Here is a 22,744-nt window from a genome sequence, read left to right as displayed (position 1 = left end):
TTGATGGACTTATGAAGTTTCTTCTCTTAAGTTGAAGAGCATTAGACGATATAAGCTCACAAAGTTCTTTCTTTCTTTTCTTCTCTTCTCATTTGTGAATGAGCATTAAGCATTGTGAGCTCAATCATGAACTTCATAATAGATATTCAATAACAACTTTTTGTTATTATCTTTTCTTTTATGCTTCTCTTTTCTTCTATGTTTCTCTTTTCTTCTTTTATTTTCTTTTCTTTTTTGTTTCTACTCTTCCATCATTCTGAAACCTTCAGACGTTTTGGGCTTAATGATGAAGTAGAAGGCTAGATGTGATGGTAGATTTTTCTTTATATTTTCTCTTGCTTGAGTTTGGTTTCATCATTTTTATCAAGTTGAAGAGCATTAGACAATATAAGAATTAAGATAAAGTAGAGTTGATAATTGATTTCTTGAGCATACTCTCTTTCTTCTTTTTGTTTTTCACCTTTTCTCTCATCTACTTCTACAATTCTCTCTTCTTCTCTTTAGTTGATCTTCTATATATATAGGCTATCTTGTGAGATGAACATTGAACATTGATTTGATTTCAAGAGAGTAGGTAGCCTTTAGCTGGAAAGTCAAACTTTGGCCTACTTCGTAAGGGTCAAAGCTTTTTCATAACCTTAAGCAAAACTACAATTGCATTCAAGAGAAACATTCCCAGAATGTTCTTCTTCTCTCACATCTTTTTCTTAGGTATAGTGATTCTGATCATATCTTTCTGCTTTAGTTATCTGCACAAATATCGAGAAACAAAGTATACAAGCATCAAAGTATTGTATCGTACATGCATTAAATTTTTTGAATTTTGATAAGCGTTAAACATTATTGCATGTTTAGGACATCTTATTATTTGTCATGTCATTTATAAATGCATCGTTTGTTAAAACATACAACACATATAATCAGATGGTATGAACATAAGATGCTTTTATAAAGTGTATACCGTTGAGCGATCATTCATCACACGATAAATTTAAAAGTTCAATTTGGTCATTTTGCCTTACGACATTTAAATTGTTAATGACATAGTATCTAGGTTAGTCATCAGTGAATAAGTTGTTAGTTTTATATATACGTGACAACTTAAAAGGAAATATAGTTTTATATAGAATATCAATAACACAAGGACTTCTCAAAACTACACCCAATTTCAAATTCCAATTTGAAATCCTAATCTGAAACGCGAAAACACAAAGGAACCCTAATTTTCCAAATCAGAAAACAATATCAGAAACCCTAAATTACAAGATTGGGACCATGATTCCCTTTGTTATTGTCGCTGGTACCCCTCGCAATGCATCACCGCTGCCTTCACTAGCCATTGTGACATTGTTTGCACCCAAACTGCATCCACATTCATGGGTTGCTTCAAAGGGGAAAATGAAGAAGGGTTTCATGATGAGTCGAAACCACAACAGAAAAAAGGAAGGAGAAGAATATCTCCCTACGCGATGAAAGGAAGTAGGTGGGCGGAGAAGGTGGGAGAGTTCACGGTTACGATGCGGCAACAATGGAGTTGTAGCGGCAAAAGGTTATGAGCAAGAGTTCCAACAAAACCACTTTCAAATACCATATTTCCTTTAAATATGCCACGTATATAAAAAAAAACTAACAACTCATTCACTAATAGGTGACCTGGATACTTTGTCGCTAACGATTTAGATGTCGTAAGCCAAAAGAATCAAATTGAACATAAATTACAATATAAGGGACTACATTGAACATTAAAAAAAATGAATTTCACATCGAACAAAATTGACGAAAATAGGGACAAAAATGGTATTAAACCTTAATTTTATAAAGTACAAGTCACCTTGTACAATTTTGTTAATTTTTAAATTTTTATTTTTAATGAAAACAAATGTTTTTAAAATTCCAATAATTTTTTTTCTATTTATGCTAAATACATAAACATGCATGCAATTTAGATTTTTTATCAACAATGATATCAAATGAATTTAAATATAACATGTTTTCCTTCTTCTACAACCTTTATGTTTCGTAGCCAAGTTTATAAATATCACCACCAAAAATTTATTTTCATTGTTCACATCAACAAACTTGATGTGTGAAGCATGTGGCTTCAACTCAATTTCAGCATCATCAAGTGCATTAGGATGGTAATTAGGATCATCACTAATTCTAATAATCTCATCTTGTGAGAAAAAGTCTACACCTGAAGTAGTTGACTCTATTGCTTCATCATTAACAAGTTTAACAACACATTTAGTAAAATTTGTATGTCTATCAATAGACATATCACCATGATGTGATTTTAAAGTTGGTTGTTTATTTGATCTTCTAATCTTGATATTGTTCAAATCAATTATCCGATTTTGCAACCTCTAATCCATGTCCTCTCTCATTTTCTTGAATTCAATATTTTGCTCAACCATTATCTTTAGAAAAAAAATCTAACTCGACTTTTCTATCTTTGTCATTCATTAATTGACTTAAATAATCAGACATGTATTCTGCTCTAATAGCCAACTTTAGAAATACATCTTTTATGTCGTGATGAAATGCTTTAAACGCTATAGTATCAATTTAGAGAATTATTTATTTATAAAATAATCTCTTTCTATAAGTTTGAATATAAAAACATGTGTATCCATACATTATTGACAAAAATATAAATTAAAACAAAATTAACTTAAAAAAGTTGAAATTACTATTATTTTTAAAAATAAAATATTTGATTAAATCACTCATAAATACGTACCAACCTAATTTAGTAGAGTAATTTCATAATTATTCTAAGTTCACGTGTTTAAGTAAATAAAATTCATCCAATAAATAAAATAATTAAATTAAAAGATAAAGAACTATAGATATTTAGTTATTCTAACAAAAAATGAAAAACTTATAATAATATGCATAAGAAGAATCTGACTCTAATTTAGAACCAAGAAACCTTTTAAACTTTAGATTAATTGTTGACGTGTCTATTCACCAATTTTTTTTCATTTATTTTTACTATTATTTCATTTTTTTATCTACACTTTTCCCTTTTGAAGAATTATAAATACCCTTACATTTCTCAAAACTTGTTGCACTAATACTTTTTTATTCTAAAATAATAGAATAACTACCAAAGTCATATTAACACATTTATTATATAAAACACACATTGAATACTTTGACTTAAAAAAAATGTCCTAGACTCTAAAATGAATGAACAAGAAAAGAAAAGGTGAAAGAGGACTTTGGTATTATTGAACCAAATTCTGAAAAAATATAAAGTAAGATAGAAGAGAGAAGAGGTGAGGGGAAAGGAGGACTCCCCCTTTCCTTTGGACACTCATCTATCACTTCATTTTCTCATCACTTTCCAACTTAGTTATTTTATTCACACATCATCTGTTTCAAATAACTTGTTTCTAATAGATAAAACATGTTTCTCTCCATGCCATTAGTATTTGCATGCAATCTAGTAACTATTGTTGTCCCAATATTAAGAGTATTAAGGTCATTATGGACTGACTGCTTTCATTCTCTTGAGATAGTTCTTCTTTTTACATTCTATTTCTATTCTGCGAAGAATTGTTCATGCGAATGCATTTTGATTATGTATTTAAATGTAACATAAGGTATATTATTTGAAATTCTTCACTGATCTAAAAATAATAATATATGGATTAAATATTAATAAAATTATTAAAATAATTATAATAATGACATTATTATAACAGTAAATTTATATTCATAAAACTAATCAAAATAATTTATAATAAAGTTATTTTAACTATTTTATAAATATATTATTTTATAAATTTTTAAAAACTATTGCATCTATTAAATCGTTGGTAAATTTTTCATTCATTTCTTTTACTCTTGAGTTTTCTCTTTTAATTCACTATTTATTAATTTGTAAAAACTATTTAGTTTGCATTACTATGCCTTCTACAAAACAATTAAAATATATATTCTTTTCATTCATTCTAATCCTAAAACGTTATAATTATTATTATATGATTATTACAAAATGTATACTCATTGATATAATGCATACTCATTACAAAATCATTAAAGAACAGTATATATCACTATTTCATTTCTATTTTTTTATTTTTAAAATTGTAATTCATGCGTAATACTAATATATTATCAGAAAGGTGAATTGATAGAAATATCAGCATTTTTATAAAATTAATATTTAACAATCAGGACGAATGATCATTTTTCACCTACTAAAATAATTTAACACTGGTTCTTTTACCGATACTACTTATTTTGAAATTCAGTCACCATTTCTCACCTATTAAAATAATTTACCACTCAGGTTCTTTACCATACTACTTATTTTGAAATTCAGTCATAGTCAATCAATTGTCTTTTCAAATTACACCCCTTAACAACTGCACTTCTCAGTTACTCCCAACTCTAAAAACCTAAAGCCTTTTAAGAACTCTGTAAACCCAGAAAAAAATTAATCAACCTTGCTCGACTGATCCAGCAAACATTTGCCAGTAAATGCATAGGTCAAATTTATAAATTAAGGATATCAACTCAATTTTCCTGTTTGCCCCACTTACAATTAAATGTTAATTCCAACCAAAATGCAAATAGTGAAAATACAAGAGGCTTAAATATAAGCATGAAAATCATCTCAATTTCAAGGATCTACAATCTTTTTTTTTTGTTTTAACAAATAAAAGAAAGAACAGTGTTCTAAATTAGGAGGTAATAATGTTTACAGGCAGGCGAAAAAACAAACTATTCAATATGAGAAACAGAGGTAACATCAGTAATACAGAGGAGCGGGTTAAATCTATGGTACAAAATACAAACCTAATTTAGAGCATCTATAATGGAAAAGGTCACAACTCAAACCAAATATCTACCTTAACTTATCCGCAGTGACTGACCGGAGAATTATGAAGATAAAATCTAGCTATTAGATGCCCACGTGCCTCTAATTTCTGCACAGGTCAAATATTATTTGCCCAACCAAAATCAGGCATCATCCTCGTCACCGTCATCATCTTTATCAGCATCATCATCATTCTCAGCTTCTTCTTCATCTTCCTCATCAGACATGTTATTAATTACGTCTGTAATTATATCCTTCACCTCTGCTTTTCTATGCATTAAATCCATACCAAAGTGGGTACCTATAAACATTTCGTTACAAACTAGCTTAGTTTAACATATCATTCCCTTAATATTTAGGAGGACTTCTGTCAAGAAAAAGGACATACCAAGTTGTCTGAGTATATCGGACAAAGTTGCCTGCATCAAGTATAAAATAGTATAAATAAGAACAAGTATTTATAAGGTGTGTTTGGTTGTGTTTGTTTTAAAAGTTCTTTCAAAAACCATTTTATAAATTAACTTTCAAAAATTAATTTTCCAAAAACAAAAGTGAGAAGTGAAAGTGCTAGAAGAAACTTGATAGAAAAATGAAACTTGTGTAGTTTTCTGACTTCTAAGAAAAAAGAAATATTAGCTCCGTAAACAATTTTCGATAAATACTCTTATCAACAAGCTTTTAATTTTATGCTTTAAAAAAAAGGTTTTGAATATAGGAAACAGACCCTGAAACTCCCAAAATTGAACTATACATGAATTTCAGGAGAAGTATTACTTACAGTATTGAAATCTACTTCCTTCAAAATATCAACAACTACAGCATGCATGTCCTGCTTAGTAGGTTCAGACTTGGCCTTCTTATTACTTTTACTTTTCCCTACGTTGACATCAGAAATCAATGGATGAACAGGATTAAAATTAAGAGGAAACAATACTTAATATTAAAATCTAAGTTTAAAAAATTAAGTTTGTATAACTTGTTTAATGTAATAACATAATATAATAGGGAAAATTTCCCATGCAGTTTGACAGGATCAGTAAAGTAAAATCAATCGTAAAAAATTAACTTGAGGAACCAGCATACTAATATCATATGGCTCGAAAGTAGTACAGAGGATATTAACCATATGCAAAGAGAGAACATAGTCAATTCACCTTGATCCTTAACCAAAGCCTTTGAAGATTTGTCAGTTTGTTTTTTGCTTGCAGCCTTCCCCTTAGCATCCTGCTTTTCACTTACAGTTTTCGATTTCTTGGATGCAGGTTGCTTTGGCTTGGAAATGGAGGCAGAAGCACTGTCATGCTCAGCAACAGTTTTCTTTGATGTTTTTTTTGGAGTCTTTTCAATGTTCTTGGCATCTTTCACAGAGGTCTTCTTGACAGATGAGGTTTTATCTACAGTTTTGCCAACTGAACTCTCTTTAACAGCTTTATTGGAAGCACGCTTGCGAGATTTTGGTTTCTCTTCCTCTTCCTCTGATTTACTTTCCTCTTCATCACTTTCCTTGTTTGGTGCGGGAACATCTTCATCTTCCTGAGAATCATCTTTAGCATCTGAAATTTCAGCTTTATTATCTTCATCCTCATCAGAAGACTCCTTTTGCTTTTTCCCAGATTGGGAAGTTTGTTTTTGCTTCTAGAGTAAGATAAAATATACAAATGTGATTAAAATCAACATATGAAGCATATTATTCGCTTCACTCGTGAAGTACAAAGCAAATTTGCAACCCAAATCATCCACGGGAAATAAAAGATAAAATTTAAAACAAAACATATGAAGCCAACACAGTAACTAATAATCCACACTATAGTCTATTCAAGGATAGAATATAAATATCCAGATGAAAATATAAAAAACAGCATCTTCGCATTCACAGTTGACAGAATACAGAAAATGAATAGGTATCAAAAGTGGCATCAAAGCCAGGAGATCAATTCAGCAACAAATACAAAGCAGCTTGAAGTGAACATTTATTTTTTAAAAACTATAACAGGAAAATTCAGCATTTTAACAGCTTCACCTTTCAGTTTTGAACTAGATAAAAACTCCACCTCCACAAGTGTGTATATTTGCAGTTACTGAACCGCAAGCATAATGACACAGCAACCCATTAAGTTCGTAATTTCAAATTAACTCAAATCAAAAACTTCTGTACTTCAGATAAGGAAAAACGTCATTATAGGTAATAAAGTCAACAATTAGATTTAAGATTAATGAACTTCTGGTCGTTACCCCTTTAAAATAAAAACTTGCAACTGTCAACCAAAATGGTGAAACCCCAGTAATAGGCAAGTATGGATCAATTGCCTAACAGGTATAATAGTTTCAATCTTTAATGGCCTCAACAAAATAGTAAAAGAATATCTATTTGACATCTACTACATGATAGCCTCCACAATCGCATATATATTCAAATGCCAACATTAGAATAGGATGAGACAAAAAAGTGAAAACGTCAAAGTAAAAGTCAAACTCTAGAACTATTGTTTTAATAACTACCAACCACAATCAAGATATTAAACCATCAACAAAAATGCCACTTGAAAAAATGTATGACTTATATAGCAAGCTAGAATGCTTTAAGTATACAGTAATAACCAAATACCTTAGCAGGTATCTCTATAGATGCTTCCCCTGGAGATTTGCTAGGGGCTGACTTTCTAGATCTCTTTTTACCTTTCTGTTAACATAGAAGCAAATTTAAAAAGTGAGTCACATTATAATAACATAAAATTCTAAAACAATTAAAAACAACATATTACACCAGGTTAGGATTCAATGAGCCTATAATACAAGGCAGCCATGGATATCTACTTCATTGGAAGTAATTATTTTCATTGATCCATCCCTTGAATTAAGATTTTGTCACAACCAAAAATGTTCAAAAATATAAGGATTGGACTCCAATAAGCATTTAATCACAGTGCTGTTTACAGGTGTTACTAATAATTATTTTTTGTTAATTTTAGGAAACTTAACTAGAAAACAATTTCAAACTAAAATGAACAACCTGTGTGAGAGATGCTTTTAGTTTCAATATATGTCAGCTGCTGAAACCATAGTACAACAATGCAAAACATAATTTGCATAAGGGTAAGTTGGCTAAAACAATCTATAAAGAACAAACCTGCTCTATATCAGCAAGTAGAATCTCAGTTGTAGCATGTGGGGACTCCAAAAATTCCAACAACTTTGCAGACAGCTCCTCCTAAAAGTAATCTCATTTAATAATGTAATTTTAAAAAGTACCAAGATTCTCTTCTAAAATGGAATACACTATAACAATACTTACCTTTTTTGCATTGGCCTTGTTTATCTGAATATTAAGAACATCACAGAAGTACAACAACTTTTCTTTGACAAATTTATCAATCCTCTCCTTTATTTTGGCCCTCTGTTTGTCCTGTCAAGAATTATAAAGCTGTGATCTTTAAACTATGGGGTCCATTACAGTCTCAGACGTTCTCATGCTTTGTGAAAAGATAACATTAACAGAATCGCCAGCAACAAACTCTTGTGAACACTATTGTGAAGAAAATGTTATACATAACCCTTTAAATAATACAATTCCCTCTCACTATTTAACAAGTCTAATATGAATTTCACGACAAGCAAAAAGTTAATTAGAAAGAGTGTTTGGAAGGGTGTTATTAACACTCCTCTTCATCATGATAGAACAGAGGACAGAGATACTACAATAACTAACCAACAATACCTCATTTTCAGTCCACACATAACCAGAAAACTGGCCTATGTTTCTCTTTAAATTGTGTGCCTGCAAAACATTAAGCAATAGCAATAATATTAAAGGGTTTGCACATCCTTAACTGATAAAAACAACACAAACGTTATAAGGTAGATCACCTTTGTTTTCTTCCCAAACAGTAAAGTATGAAGCATATGCAGATTGTCATCAGGTTTTCTCTTTGACAACTTAAACGCCACTGAAACAGTTCATAAATAACTGGATTGGGTAATACTGATGTAGAAAACAGACAATGACAGGCAAACAATCGAATTTCAAAACTCTGCACACAATGATAATATTCTAAGCAATCCGATACCAGACCAATATTGCAAGACAAATAATAAAGAAAAAGCATGACATTGGGTTTCAACAACTAAGAAAATGTCAAACCAATGGAGTGAATTTACTAGTAACAGCAAAAATTCTGACACATCCCTACAAACACTTAAAATTTGCAAGTACAGGTCACAGAACAACTAAATACACTTCATAGAAAGTGAAGGAACTACAAAACCAATAACAAAGCTTTGAAGAACTCATTGGGGAAATTATTCAGTTGGATGCTATTCCCTCTGGTCACAATCAAGACTGGCTTCAGCAATTAAAACAGACATCACTAAATGTAAAACCAGTGTCAAAAAATACAACTCACATGAAATCATTACATTCATATTTTCAAGTCAGACCTACCTAAAGTCAACAAAAGCAGCATTTCCCTGCCGCTAAGAAACACCAGGGGAAAGAACAGCAATGCAAATACCATCAAAAGTAATAATCTATGACATCTCTTTTAAACGCAATTGTTAAAGCCACAGACCATTTCCCAAGAAACCTCAATACATTCATAATTACTTGTTCCATGAGTCATGAGGAAGTAAAATTCAGCACAATCGGGTTAAAACCATTCAAGAGGGCATGCCACAACAACAAGGAGCAAACAACAAAGCAGTAAAGAAGAAGAACAATACGCACCGTTCGGGATATCCTTGAGCTGCGTGCCACGTCCCTGAAACCCAAAGAGATCAAAAGACGAACACTTCATTCCAGTCCTCACGAGCCCAAAAAAAACGAATAAATTATATGAACAGTTGAATAAACGAAATGAAAACATACCTTCTCAATTGTGAAACCCTTACTAGCAGAGGACCTTCCAGACTTCGCCGGCGAAGGCACAGAGAAGCGCTCCACCGTTTTTCTCTCCCTCGTGGGTCTCTCACTCGTCGGCGTAACGGGATCCTTCTTCTCCGACGCAGCATCCTTCTTACTCTTCTTCGACTTACTTGGAGTCTCTTTGCTACGTCCCTTAGCCTTGACTGTCTCTTCTTTCTCTTCGGCTTCGTCATCCTCTTCTTCTTCCTCATCTTCTTCATCCTCGTCGATCTCCTCTTTCTTCTCAGGTGCCTCTTCCTCTTCTACTCCGGGATAGTCAGTTCTGCCCTTCTCCTCGACATTTGCGTCCTCGGATTTCGCAGCGTCCTCGGAAGCGTCTTTGTCAGGAATTGCAGGGTTGGGTTGGGGTTTGGCGAGGTCGTCATCGTCATGGAGGGGAGGCTGGTTGTCTTCTAGGGTTTCGGTGGCCATGTTGGGAGAAGGGGGACCAGAAGGAGAAGAGAATTGGGAACCCTAGGCGGAAGAGAAACCCTAGAATTGGAGAGGAATAGAATCCTTTTGATTGGGATTGAATTAGAAGAGAGAGGGCGCGCTGGAGAGTGAAAGTATAAGCCTGAGGTGGTTTTCAAAATTTGATGCCAAATTCGTGAGCGGGTCTCACCACTCTCTCCCTCTCACTCACACTCACTCTTCCCCCTTCACTTTTTCTTTTCTCCCGGGCAAAACCACTTATTAAAGTTATATTATTATTATTATTATTATTATTAACTTAAATGAAAATAAATAAATTAATATTTAACAAAAACAAAAAATAAAGTCATAATTTTTATGGTACTAGAAAATTATTATTTTATTATTATTATTATTAGTGAATTATTCTTGAATCTGTGGGCTATTGTATTGTACTATGGCCTAATGTAATGATTCTTTGTTTGGAACTCTTTCCATTTAAGGAGATACTTGAATGGCCTGGCTGGCACTCATGAGTAATAATGCGGGCCTTTAGACATGAATGGGTCCATGTATTATGGGTCTGGAATTTAATGACACAATCCTTTGGACCAACATATTCGACCCAAAAAGAGCTTGGACCAATCGATCGAAAGGCAAACAAAAAAACTTATATATAAAACAAATTGAGTAAATTTAAATAAAACGTAACTTGAAGAATAAAAGTAGAGAAAAATAGATAAAGACAGAAAAAGTAATCTCTTTATAGATATAGATAACTTATTACTATTTATAAAATATTTATGATAACTTTTAATTTTAAATATGTAATATTTTTTTATCTATAACTTATTACTATTAGTAAAAGATTTATAATATTTTTTAAAAATTTAAATATATATATCTTCGATTTTAATTTTATAAGCACAATCTATTTCATTAATTTTATTATACAGAAAAATTAACTACGATAAATAATAATTATTTTCAACTATTATATAATTATAAGATCATAAAAATTAATAAGAAATAGTTATTTTCATGAGTAATTTTTATATTCATTATTTTATAATTTCAGTTTAAATTTTAAGAATAACATTTTATTTTAATAGTTACTATAATATCTAAGCTTTTAATCATATTTTTACTTTTTATTATCCTAAAAAATTTACATGCATGTGATTTCATTTGTTATGATTTTTTTCTAATTACTTTAGGTGTTAATTTCATAATTTTACTCTCAATCAAAAAATAACTCGATAAAATATTCATATTTTGTGACTATAATATTTATAAAAAAATTATATTAGTTTATGTAATTTAGAACAATTTATTTTCATAAATTAATCAAAATCTAACTCAGTTGTATCAAAATATATTAAAACATCCAAAAATAATTTATATAACTAAAATTCACTTTCTAAAATATTTTTATTTCACAAACTCAATAATTCTAATTATTACAAATCATATTTAAATAAATCTTTTTATCACAACAATTCAATTTGACATTTAAAATTAAAGTTAAAATGAGGAAAAAAAACATGCATGAATCACTTTTCCTAAGTTAACTTTTATTTAGTTGACTTTGGTTGACTTGTTGACCATAGTTGATTTGACTTAAGTAGACATTTTACTTCTTTTGTTTTTTGTGTTGTAAAATAAGATTATGCTAACGAGGAAGAAGATTGCACTATTTGGAGTAGATGAGAGTCGTAATATTGGAACCACTCATGAGGGGCGTTGGAGAGAGGAGAAGCTTGGAGTTTACCTTTTCTTTTAGAAGGTCAAAGGCGCACAAGAGAAGCTTGGAGACCAAGCTATGGTTCTCTCCTTTTCAAGACATCTTCCTTAGACATAGTTTCTAAAAGATTAGTTATTCTTTTTATGTGAACACCCTTTGGTTTTGTATTTTTACTAACACTTCACCTCACTCATATAAGAGGTTCTTCAAGACTCTTGAAAAAGTTGTTAAATACTTTGAAGTTAATATACCCTATATTTAACCACCTTTGAGTGACTCTTCTTTAGGGTTGTCTCCTTCCTCAAGCATTATCTTGAGAATAGCTCTCCAACAAAAACAACACCATTAATCTTGGGTTGGTGAGTTTTAATGCTCCCTTAAACGGCATGCCTACATCAAGAGCTTCCCATCCCCTCTTCTATCTTCCATCTTTTAACATCTTTCTTCTTTTTTTCTTACTCTTTTGTTCATGTCCAATTCAAAAATTACTTGTAGTTGTGTTTCTATTTTTATTTCTTAAGTAATTCAACTTATTTTCTCCCCTTTGAGCTTTGGAAGTGTACCTTTTGTAACATCCCAATTAAGGATGTTATGAGTAGAGTATAAAACGTTCTTTTTTGCAAAAAAATTTAAATTGAATAATAATAATTAATATAATTGAACGTTTGGTATTTAGTGATTAAACTTTGTTAATAATTAATACAATTGAGTATACAATTGATCTTCAGTAATTGTCACTTATGTTAATTAAAAAAGAAAAATAGCGTTAATATGTATTTAATATTAAAAAAACACCACAAATTTTAAATTTACAAAGAAAAAGTAGAAGGTAAAAATACTCACTTTAAAGTCAAATGTATAGTTTTATTTTCTTTTTTTTAAAATAAATACACATGACAATTATCAAACACTAAATATGTATAAAAATGTTCATACTAAGACTAACTTTTTTCCTATAACATTAAAAAAAATGAAAATATGTTAGTACTTATTATACTATATAATTATATATTGAATAGAAGAAAAAATAAACAACTTAACAATTTTATCTAACATTTTTTATAAATAAAAAGAATAAATCAAACTCAAAATAAATAATAAAAAAAAATATAATTAAACAATATTTATTAGATAATTATTTTAATTCATTTACAAACGCAAAATGAACCCTCTGAGTTCTCCATACAATAAAAACCGTTGTAGTTTTGCTGCATAACTTCAAGACAGAGGGTATAGCACCGAAGAAGTTTACATGGGTTCATTGGCGTGATAAATTTGCATTCCACATGATGAGGCTCCATGGCTAAGACGACCAAGATTGTGAACACCATGATGACAGCCTACTTGTTTGAGATTTTTTCTGCCATCAAAACTGATTGATTTTTCCTTCAAATTTAGAAAACTTTCTCTTTTAATAAAAATTCACTGATTGTTTGCTTCTTCCATATTTATATATAAAAAGCAGTCTTCAATAAAAATATTAGTTAATATTAATTAATTTCATTGACTTCAGTTTAATAAATATAATATTAACACTTATTTATTAAATATTACGTGTTAATTAATGTCAGCTTCATAAGTTTTTTCTAGTCAGATGACTGTATTTTTTAATATCTTCTTTTAACTTTTATTTTAACGGAAGAGTCTTAAATATTTACATACAACATTAAATTTTAAGACATCTTATTTTAATATTTTTGTTTACCTTTACTATAAAAATCTTACAATATTCATTAGTTTGTTGTTTATGTTTTTAAACGCAAATATATGTTTCTTTTTACGGTTCGGGAATTTTCTTTAAGACAAGACAAACTCTCTTAAATTTTATCATGTTATCATATTAACGGAGAGATTTTATAAAATTTAACTCTTACACTAATGATCTTCGATATGACTTTTGTAATGAAAATGCTTTATAAATTTTATGTTTTTATTTAAATAGGATATAAAAGTTTAAGAAAATCCTTAATTTTTTCTTACAATCCCTCCATTTTACTTTATTTGTATATTGACTTTTTTTTTATATAATTTTTCAAATTCATCGTCGCCTATTTTTTTTAATATATATAATAGTTACAGTTCCATTCTAATATTAACTTAAATAAATACTCAATAGGTGAAAAAAATAAATAATGCTCAACCAGTTTCAATAGTTTATGTATTTATAAAAGTCAATTGACTTTTCCTTTGAAAATTGTAAAAGTTTCTCTCTTTTGGATATAATAGTAATTAGTTATTGAATATATAAGAGTCTTTATATTTCAATTTAATATATAATTATTTTTGGATACGTTTTTTTTATATTTATTTATATTTGCAAAGTTCAATACCACATTAACTACTTTTTTTATGAATTATCTTATTTATTTTTTAATTTTTAAATAATTTACATAAAGGCTTAAAAATTACTTAAGTATTACAGTAGGACATAGGAATATGCTTAGATGAAGTAAGTATGCTATAGGAATAAAATTCAATTATTTTATTATTAAAAAGCTCAAGTTAATAAAGTAATTAAGTTTTATTTTATAAAAGCCATAATTTCTCATAACGTATTTTTTTTTCTTTTTTTAAATTCTCTTTAGATTTTTAGTATTTTTTTTTATTTGTTTGAAGATTGGAGTACATCATAAGAGTTATGATGTAGAGGACAATCATCATATTTTACCAGAGTCTCGATCAAAGTAAGTTCATCTTCTACCTTTTACTTAAGTCACCTTTTACTTAAGTCAGTTCAGTAAATACTTGCATGTAGGAAAAACTAATTCCATTAACTCTTTTGGATTTAAGAATCTTTGTACGTTAATGATTGTCAGGGTGTGTTCAGATTTATTTAAAGTTTTCTTTGTGTAGAATCAAACATCTAATAAGAGTGTGAGTTAATAGAGCTTAAGAGATAAAAGTTCAGCTCAGCTCTGTACAGGGTTAAAAGTTGGGGTCACAATGTTGTAGCTACATTATTGTTGTTAAAGAGGTACCCACAACAACACAACAGTCCACAATTACAGTATGAATTTAAATCACATGAATTGCTATAAGGCAACAACAATTGAGCCATAATTCAGTAACCACAGAACTTCAACACCATTTTTTTTTGTTGAGAAAAGAAGTATTCAAACTTAAATCTTCTACTCTAAACATAGATGATTAAATACATTTGGTTATGGAATGTCGTAGGAACATAAGAGACATAAGCCAAATCTTCAAAATGAATTACTATCTTATAAATAAAAGATCATGACCATTAAAACATCTACAAATAGTTTTTTTTTACGTCTATAGGCAAAAAAGCTTTGAGTATTACGAATATGGAAAAAAAGTTTTAAAATTGTGGATATGGATAAGTCGTGCAGCCCCTACACGACTTCAAATGAAGAAGTTGTGTAGAGATACACAACTTCAGCTCTGACACATGGTAAAAGATGACGCCGTACACCCCACACATTTTTTGGCAAATGAAAAAATCAGTCAGTAAATTTGGTCAATAAATAGCACGATCTGGTTCTTCTTCTTCCTCATCTTTCCTTCTTCTTCTCTGTTTTAGGGTTTCAATTTTTTTTTTATTTGTGTTTTTTCTGGTTTCAATTTTCATCTTTACATCCAACACTTCATCTTCTTCCCAATCAACTACTAGTTGAAAACCCACCAACACATAACCACACACAGACGCATAACCACACATACCAGTGATTTACGATTTTTACGTGGAGCGGATCGAGATTCCTTGATCTACCCAAACTAATTCTCGTGTTGATGACTAGAGCAGAAATGCCATGATGCTTGGCGGTGGTGACAAAGCTTCTAATCACGACAATGACGTGTTTGGACGAAAGTAAAAAGCCATGGAAGCTTGAGGGTTTTGGCCGTGAGAGAAGATCCATGAGGTGTTGTGGGTATGCAATGGTTGGAGGTGTTGCCATGGGTGGAGGTGTTTTATGGTTGGAAGTGTTTGAGTGCCAATGTGGTGTTGTGATCGTGAGAATGGACACAAAGAGAGGGACATTCGTGTTTTCTTAAAGAAAAAGGAGATGAAGAGATAAAGCTTGATGAAAGATTTGCACAGAAAATTTGCCACTTTTTTACCAAAGGATTTACCGACGAATTTTTTCGTTGGTATATGAAAGTTAACATGCAATAAAGACCAATTTACTGATGGAGAAATCTGGACTTATTGAGTGAAAAGTCCGTCAATAAAATATGTTGGTAACTCAAATGTACTGACAGATTTATTTCCATCGGTAAAATTTTGTCAATAATTTTATATATTTTTGTAGTGTAATAGGTATAGAAAAACGATTTTCTATAACTGTTTTGATTGCAATCAGTATAAAAATCTTTATAATTTATTACAATTTTATCATAATAATTTTTTTTGTAATTTATTACAATTGTTCACAATGCCACTTTTTATATCTATTCTTAATGTAATTAGTATAGAAAAGTTTCTAATATTTACGATCCTCTCACTGTGTCGTTTTGAATTTCAACATATAAAAATAGTCACAATTAAAAATATATTTTGCACTAGTAATTTAACTAACATATATAAAAAAAAAGGACTGAAATTTTACTGGAGTTAAAAAAAAATAGATAAATGAATTTAAGCCTTAAATCACGAAGTTATTTTCACGAGGTTAAATCACTTAAATCTAAAACTGACCTAGATTTCATATTTTCTTATATTAAATATTTAATACTTTTCGTTAAGAGTTACGATACATTTATAGTCAAACTTTACATTGATTTTTACTCTCTTCTTTCTTTATTAGTAACACTCCTTTTCCCATTCTAACTAGTTTATTTTTTTATTTTATTTTTTTACAGGTAGAGAATTTAATTGGAATATATAAATGGTACAAAAAGGATTTTATACAGTTATTAATTAAATTATTTATCAGGATATATATAAGTAAAACTTTAATTTTATTGTTAACTATTTTAAAATTAAATTAAAGCACCTTCTGATTAATTATTGCGATAAGAATCTTTATATTGGAATATAAAAAACACAAACCTAACCCGTGTATAAATGTATAAAAGTACAGAAAACAACATTAGTTACACTATTGTTCGTTATATATATATAATTGGAATAAACAAGTACACAAAATAACAAGCATAAACCATACATTACATGAAGTACACATATATATGCACCAGACAGGAAGAAACACTAAGAGTTTCACCTTAATTGGAAAGCTGTCTTTACTAATACAACATATGCAAAGTAATGATTCCACTAATTTCAGCGACGAATATATAAAATTTCAACCTAAGCAAATGCAAAGATTTCCCTCGGAGCCAGTTGTGCAGGAAGCACTCATAAACTTAGCGTGGAGAATTTTCTTGCATTGAGCAATGCACTCAGGAAGTGTGCATGGATTGAGTGGAACGGCAAATGCACACTCCGCAGGTTTTGGCTCCAAAACCAACATTATCAGAACTGTGATCACAAGGATCATACCCAACTTTGCAAAATTTGTGCTTGTTGTCATGGAAAATGATTTGCTTTCCTTTCAGAATTTTGGAAAGTTTCTTCCTAAAACTGATTTTGGTCACTTGAGATATGCATGCTGCAATTGCTTCACCCATATTTATAGACCTGAAAATGAACTAGGCTATTAGTTTGTTTAGGGATTCCCACATATTGGCATCAACTTCTAGAAGAAGAAAAAAAATCAAAAATAAAAAAAGATTGTTTTATATTTGTTGCATGTTTTTGTTTTAAAAGATGTTGCGCTCGTTGGATGCATCTTTTCTATTTTTTTAATAAAGATATGTTTAAGGTACTTTTGTTATATCATACAAAGTTGCTCCCAAATATTGTTTTTATTAATACTTATTCCGCACCCAGACGAAAACTATCACTAAATTGAACGCAATAAAAATAGATTTGTATTTTTTTAATAGGTTTAATAGATTTGTATTTACTAATTAAATATAAAAAATTAATTTGTTTTAATGTGTTGGTTCAAGTGAAGGAGTTTAAAACAAATTTATTAACGAAAAACGATTCTTAGTAATTTTGGAGGATAGGAAATTTAATTAATTTGAAAGCACCAATGTGATACATTCCTGAAGATACATGAAAGCTTCTACCATATTAGCTCAAGTGATAAGGCCATGGATCCACTTCAGAGTGTTGTTGAATGATTACAATATCCATTTCCACCCACTTCAGAAGCAACTTTGTTCCAGAATTTTAATTTCTGAAATCACGCCAATTGGATAACAAACTTTTAAGCTATCGTTAATTGTTGTTATCATAAAATGATCTTATGTGTTACACGTGTAGTGTTTCTATTTTCGGTTTCGTGTACCAAACCCAGCAACCAAATGTACAAACGCCTTAGCTTAATACGGTGTCACTCTCTCATTGCATTTGCCTTATCTTCACACTTCAATAATTAGAATACGATTATATGCAACCACCACCTTATGCTAGCTATATATTTATATAACAATGCAATAACGTAAGTGAATATAACTAATACGCCACTATGTATAATACTATGTATAATGTGTATGTTGGTTTCTTTGTCAGGAAGTACGTAATTCAGGGCCTATCAACACACAGCTTTTGTCACTTCGTGTATATTTTGAAAAATATATTCCAGAAAAAAAATGTGATTTAATGGAAAATATTATTTCTCTTGTATGGTGTATCACAACCAAGATCACTAGTGGATTATTGATCATTCATGTGAAATATTCCATATGATTTGATCGTTATATTATATATATAAATGAATGAGCGATTGTGGGAGAAATGATCAAGTTATTAACTATTCTTTTAAAAAAGTTTTTCTCCACTTTCTGTTATGGTATTTTGTTTTTTTATTATAATAATCAAAATGCTATTCTTTTTATGGGATTTTAAAGGTGGATCTTTAAACAGGTGACATGAGTGATTTTAAACTTTCTAAGTTGTACTTGAGGATTGAAATATAAGATTCAAGACAATTAGATATTTAGAAAAATAGTAGTCACAGTAGTTGTTATTTAAAATGAAAAAAGATAATTATTATAAAAGTAAAGGATAATAAAGTTTATTAGAACTCCTTACTATGAATTGATGGTAAGGTATTTTTGTAAAGATTCAGAAAATAGAATAATAGAGTAGATAGAGGTATTAAAATAACTAAACTGAGTTTTTAATGTTGAAATACATAAACAATATAAATAGAAATTTCTAAACACTCAGTTCATTATCTTAAAACTATTTATTTCTCTAGAACCACTATTTCTAATTTTCCTCTCCCTTCTCTCTAGATTTCTTCAGCCATAGTTCATCTGTTCAGCAATCAGGGGGAACCTGAGTGATCCTGGCATCACAATCTTCCTATTTCCCCGATCAATTTCGTGTTTAGAGCGGGTAAGTGTCGTTCCTTAAATTCTCGTGAATTTTTGGGATTTCTGGTACATGCAAGAAAGCTTTGCTGTTTGCATGTGTTTAACAGTATTCTCTTCCCCTTTCTAACTTCATTTTGGTCCTTTGGGTGGTCTCTTATCACCAATCGGTGAACTATAGGTATTCTTAGAATTTTCTAGTGTTGAGAGCAAAATTTCTGAAGTTGTTGAGCTGTTCGGAAGTAAAGGAAGCTAGTTAATTTAATTGTGATTTTCTATGTATGAAATTATTGTTTGGATGGTTGCATGTGTGTGACTTGAACGTTTGATTGAATTGTGTTGAATTTGTTAATGCTGGAACCTGTGAACTGGTTGGAGTTTCTCTGTGTAAGTGTTTGGTCTGTTCTGATCTTAAGGAAGTGGGTATGCGAAATGAGAGTTTGGAGTTGGGAGTGAAATCTGGTATGAGACTCTTTGGGATGATGTTAGAACGATTTTAGGTACCTTTGGATAGGCTTAAAATGGTATATGAATAATGTTTGGAGGATTAGAAGTTGAGAAGTGGTAGGAATTGGTGAAGATAGTGGTTGATCATAATTCTACAGCTATTTTGCAGAATTATGTAGATTATCGAGTGTCATTCATTGACCGTTTGACTTTCTTATTGTGTTTGGTCTTAACTGAGTTCCACTTCTATAGAGCTTTTCAGTTAATGACCGATCGGTCTTGTATTAGTATTCTGTTTAGTATCGATCGATCATAATGGGTGTGTGGTCTCTTAGTAGCGATCGTTATTAGTGGGTGTGTGGTCTCTTAGTAGCGATCGTTATTAGTGGGTTGTGTGGTCTCTTACTAGCGCTCGTACTAGCACTCGTTCTTAGTAGTGCTCGGTCTTGTACTAGCGCTCGTTCTGGGTAGCGCTCGGTCTTATACTAGTAGTTATGCTAGTGTTAGCGTTCGGTCTTATACTAGTAGTTATGTTAGTGTTGGCGCTCGGTCTTATACTGGCAGTTATGCTAGTGTTAGCGCTCGGTCTTATAGTAGTAGTTATACTAGTGTTAACGCTCGATATTATACTAGTAGTGATGCTAGTGTTAGCGCTCGATTTTATACTAACAATTATATTAGTGTTAACGCTCGGTCTTTTACTAGCATTTATACTAGTGTTAGCATTTAGTCTCCTCTAGTGGTCGGTCTTTAATAGTGTTCGACTACTTCTTATGTTCTATCTATTATGGACCGTTCAGTGATATCATTGGGTAGTGAGAAACCGTTCGGTCTCCAACGTTCACAGGGTTCTCGGTTTTATGAGTAAGGATATGATTTTTGAATGACATTATATGTTAAATGATGAGGATTATGTTTTAAGTATTGTGGAAGAGAATTCCAAGGCGAAATGTCTCGTAGATGGTTATTGAATTGTAAAGTATGAATGTGGATATCGTGCCAAGCTGGTGTTTATCCTGATATTCTATGATTACTCATTCTCAAGTAGAGAGGAGTAACTCATGTGTGAGAATGACATGAGGTCCTTTAACCTCAAGGTATCGAGGTAATCTTCACTGGACTTACCTTATGGGGTAGCTTGATGGGTGTCTTGCTGTCTCACCACCACAAGTGCAGAAACACCTGTAGCTACACATTCATACAATCCAGATGGTCAAGTCAAGTGTTCGGTCATTGCCTGTAATGTATGGTCGGTCATTGTATGCTTGAAATGCTTGGTTGACACATGCTTATGTATTGGTTTAAATTGCATGATAACTGTAATCAATTAAACTACTCTAGCTTACCCTTGCTTTTTTATGGCCTGTCTTTGTGTGTTTGTTTCTCTTTGGCGATGATCACCTGATTGGTGTGAGCTTAGGGATACAGTCTTTTTCAGTTGGAGCAGCTGAAGGGGGGAAAGTGAAGCTTATATTATAGGCAGTTATGTTTGTTCTTCAAGTGAAATTTTTATTCACCAAATCTGTAGTTATGTTTTATCATTAGGCATGTAATGTTTCATTATAGTAAGTTTTATATTACTAAATTTGGGATGTTACATATTTGATTTTTTTGTAGACATAATATATGTTTATTTCTTTTATTATTTGTTTTATGTGCAAGTGAAATTGTGATGTGTATTAATATTTATAATAGTTGTTATCCATTGTCTATGAAAATATAAATGTATTGTTATGTTTGTTTAACTATAATTTTAAATATTTCTTAGCTCTTATCCTAGGAAAACATAAGAAGAAGATACCTTTATTTTTTTTGTAAATACATTTTTGGGAATGAAAATTGTTTTTGATAGGGGAATGTGAGATCGTTGAAATTTTAATAATTAGGAGAAATATACAAATGTGGTTAACTATTTTAAATAAAAGATAAAAAATGTGTTATTTATATTTAAATGATTTATTTCATTTTAAAAGATTTGTAGAAATAATAAGATTTAATGAAAATTTATTCAATTAGAAAAAATGTTATTAGATATTTTAAAAGATATTATCTGATATTGTTATATATTGTATATATTTAGAACTTAAAAGATATGTTAAGAAATGATTACAAATTAAAAGATATCTTGATATATTATTAGATATAATTAAATATTATTGTTAGCTAATAATAATAAGGTTTAATAGGTTCGGAAGTCCCTATATTTGCGGGTTAGTTTCAATTGGGTCCTCCAATTTTGGAAGTGATCAATTGACTCCCTGTTTTGATAAAATTGAATCAATAATATCCTTGCCGTTAATCTTAGTAGACGACGTTAATTTTTTAGTGAGGTGGCATGCTGAGGTGGCTTTTAATTATCACAAATTATCTCCATGGTCAGCAAATCGACCCAGTTTCAAATCAATGAGGGAGTTTGAGTTTGAAAGCTTGGAATTTGAGTCCTCTCTTTGAGAAAAGTCACTTGGGGCATCCACAACAAATAGGCTCTCCGAAAAACTCGATTTTGGACACGTTCGAAAGTGATTTTGCGAACACCGTCTGGGTTTCGGAAACGATGGTATGGCTCTCCGAAGGAACATTGTTGACGTCAACCATAAGTCCTTAAGATTGTTGTAAAAAGCTGATAGAATCACGAACAAAATTTCCTAAGGCGTGTAGTTTCATTGTCCTTAAGGACTTATCCGTGGTGTATTACGCAAGCCCCCAGGATACAACATGAACTTCCCAGAATATTTCTGAGGATCTCAGAACTAGCAAGGATCTCTAAAAAGAGTATAAAAAATAACCTAGAATAATTTTAGAAGAGGAAAGGAGAAAGAGAGAATATTGATTTTTTGGTGTGTTTTGAAATGGGAAAATAGCTCTCTATTTATAGAGCTAAGGAAGAATCAAGAAAATAAAAGAAATTAAAAACCATAAATGATTTAATTAAAAATTTTAATGTTGCTTAATAATTGTTTCTTTTTCCCATTGCCAACGTTCTAAAGCAAACATTCAAAAATGTTTTAACTTTTGTAATATTATTAAAATATTATAATAGATATGGGGACCGACGTCTAAACAC

The 22,744-nt window shown here is 30.5% G+C and overlaps 1 protein-coding gene across 1 annotated transcript; it reads right to left on the bottom strand.

Annotated features, from left to right (window-relative positions):
• Nucleotides 1-4,670: 4,670 nt before the first annotated feature.
• On the bottom strand, nt 4,671-10,408 carry LOC108331967 (DEK domain-containing chromatin-associated protein 1). The gene is made up of 11 exons (XM_052876268.1): nt 9,693-10,408; nt 9,552-9,585; nt 8,696-8,775; nt 8,547-8,606; nt 8,124-8,234; nt 7,959-8,039; nt 7,437-7,511; nt 5,986-6,466; nt 5,610-5,707; nt 5,220-5,250; nt 4,671-5,132 (listed from the first exon to the last, which is right to left on the bottom strand). The coding sequence occupies exons 1-11, from the start codon at nt 10,158-10,160 to the stop codon at nt 4,975-4,977; spliced, it is 1,677 nt and encodes a 558-aa protein (XP_052732228.1). The 5' UTR covers nt 10,161-10,408; the 3' UTR covers nt 4,671-4,974.
• Nucleotides 10,409-22,744: the final 12,336 nt, after the last annotated feature.

This window comes from Vigna angularis, chromosome 4 (assembly GCF_016808095.1).
Source record: "Vigna angularis cultivar LongXiaoDou No.4 chromosome 4, ASM1680809v1, whole genome shotgun sequence".
In the NCBI taxonomy this organism is placed as follows: domain Eukaryota; kingdom Viridiplantae; phylum Streptophyta; class Magnoliopsida; order Fabales; family Fabaceae; genus Vigna; species Vigna angularis.
The sequence above is the reverse complement of the archived record's forward strand: the minus strand, read 5'-3'. Positions and strand labels throughout refer to the sequence as shown.

Excerpts from the sequence above, each read along its gene's own strand:
- LOC108331967 (XM_052876268.1), bottom strand. The coding sequence starts at position 10,160 with ATGGCCACCGAAACCCTAGAAGACAACCAGCCTCCCCTCCATGACGAT. Across the intron at positions 8,040-8,123 it reads ACAAGGCCAATGCAAAAAAG|GAGGAGCTGTCTGCAAAGTT; the intron begins GTAAGTATTGTT and ends GATTACTTTTAG. Across the intron at positions 5,133-5,219 it reads CGATATACTCAGACAACTTG|GTACCCACTTTGGTATGGAT; the intron begins GTATGTCCTTTT and ends AAATGTTTATAG.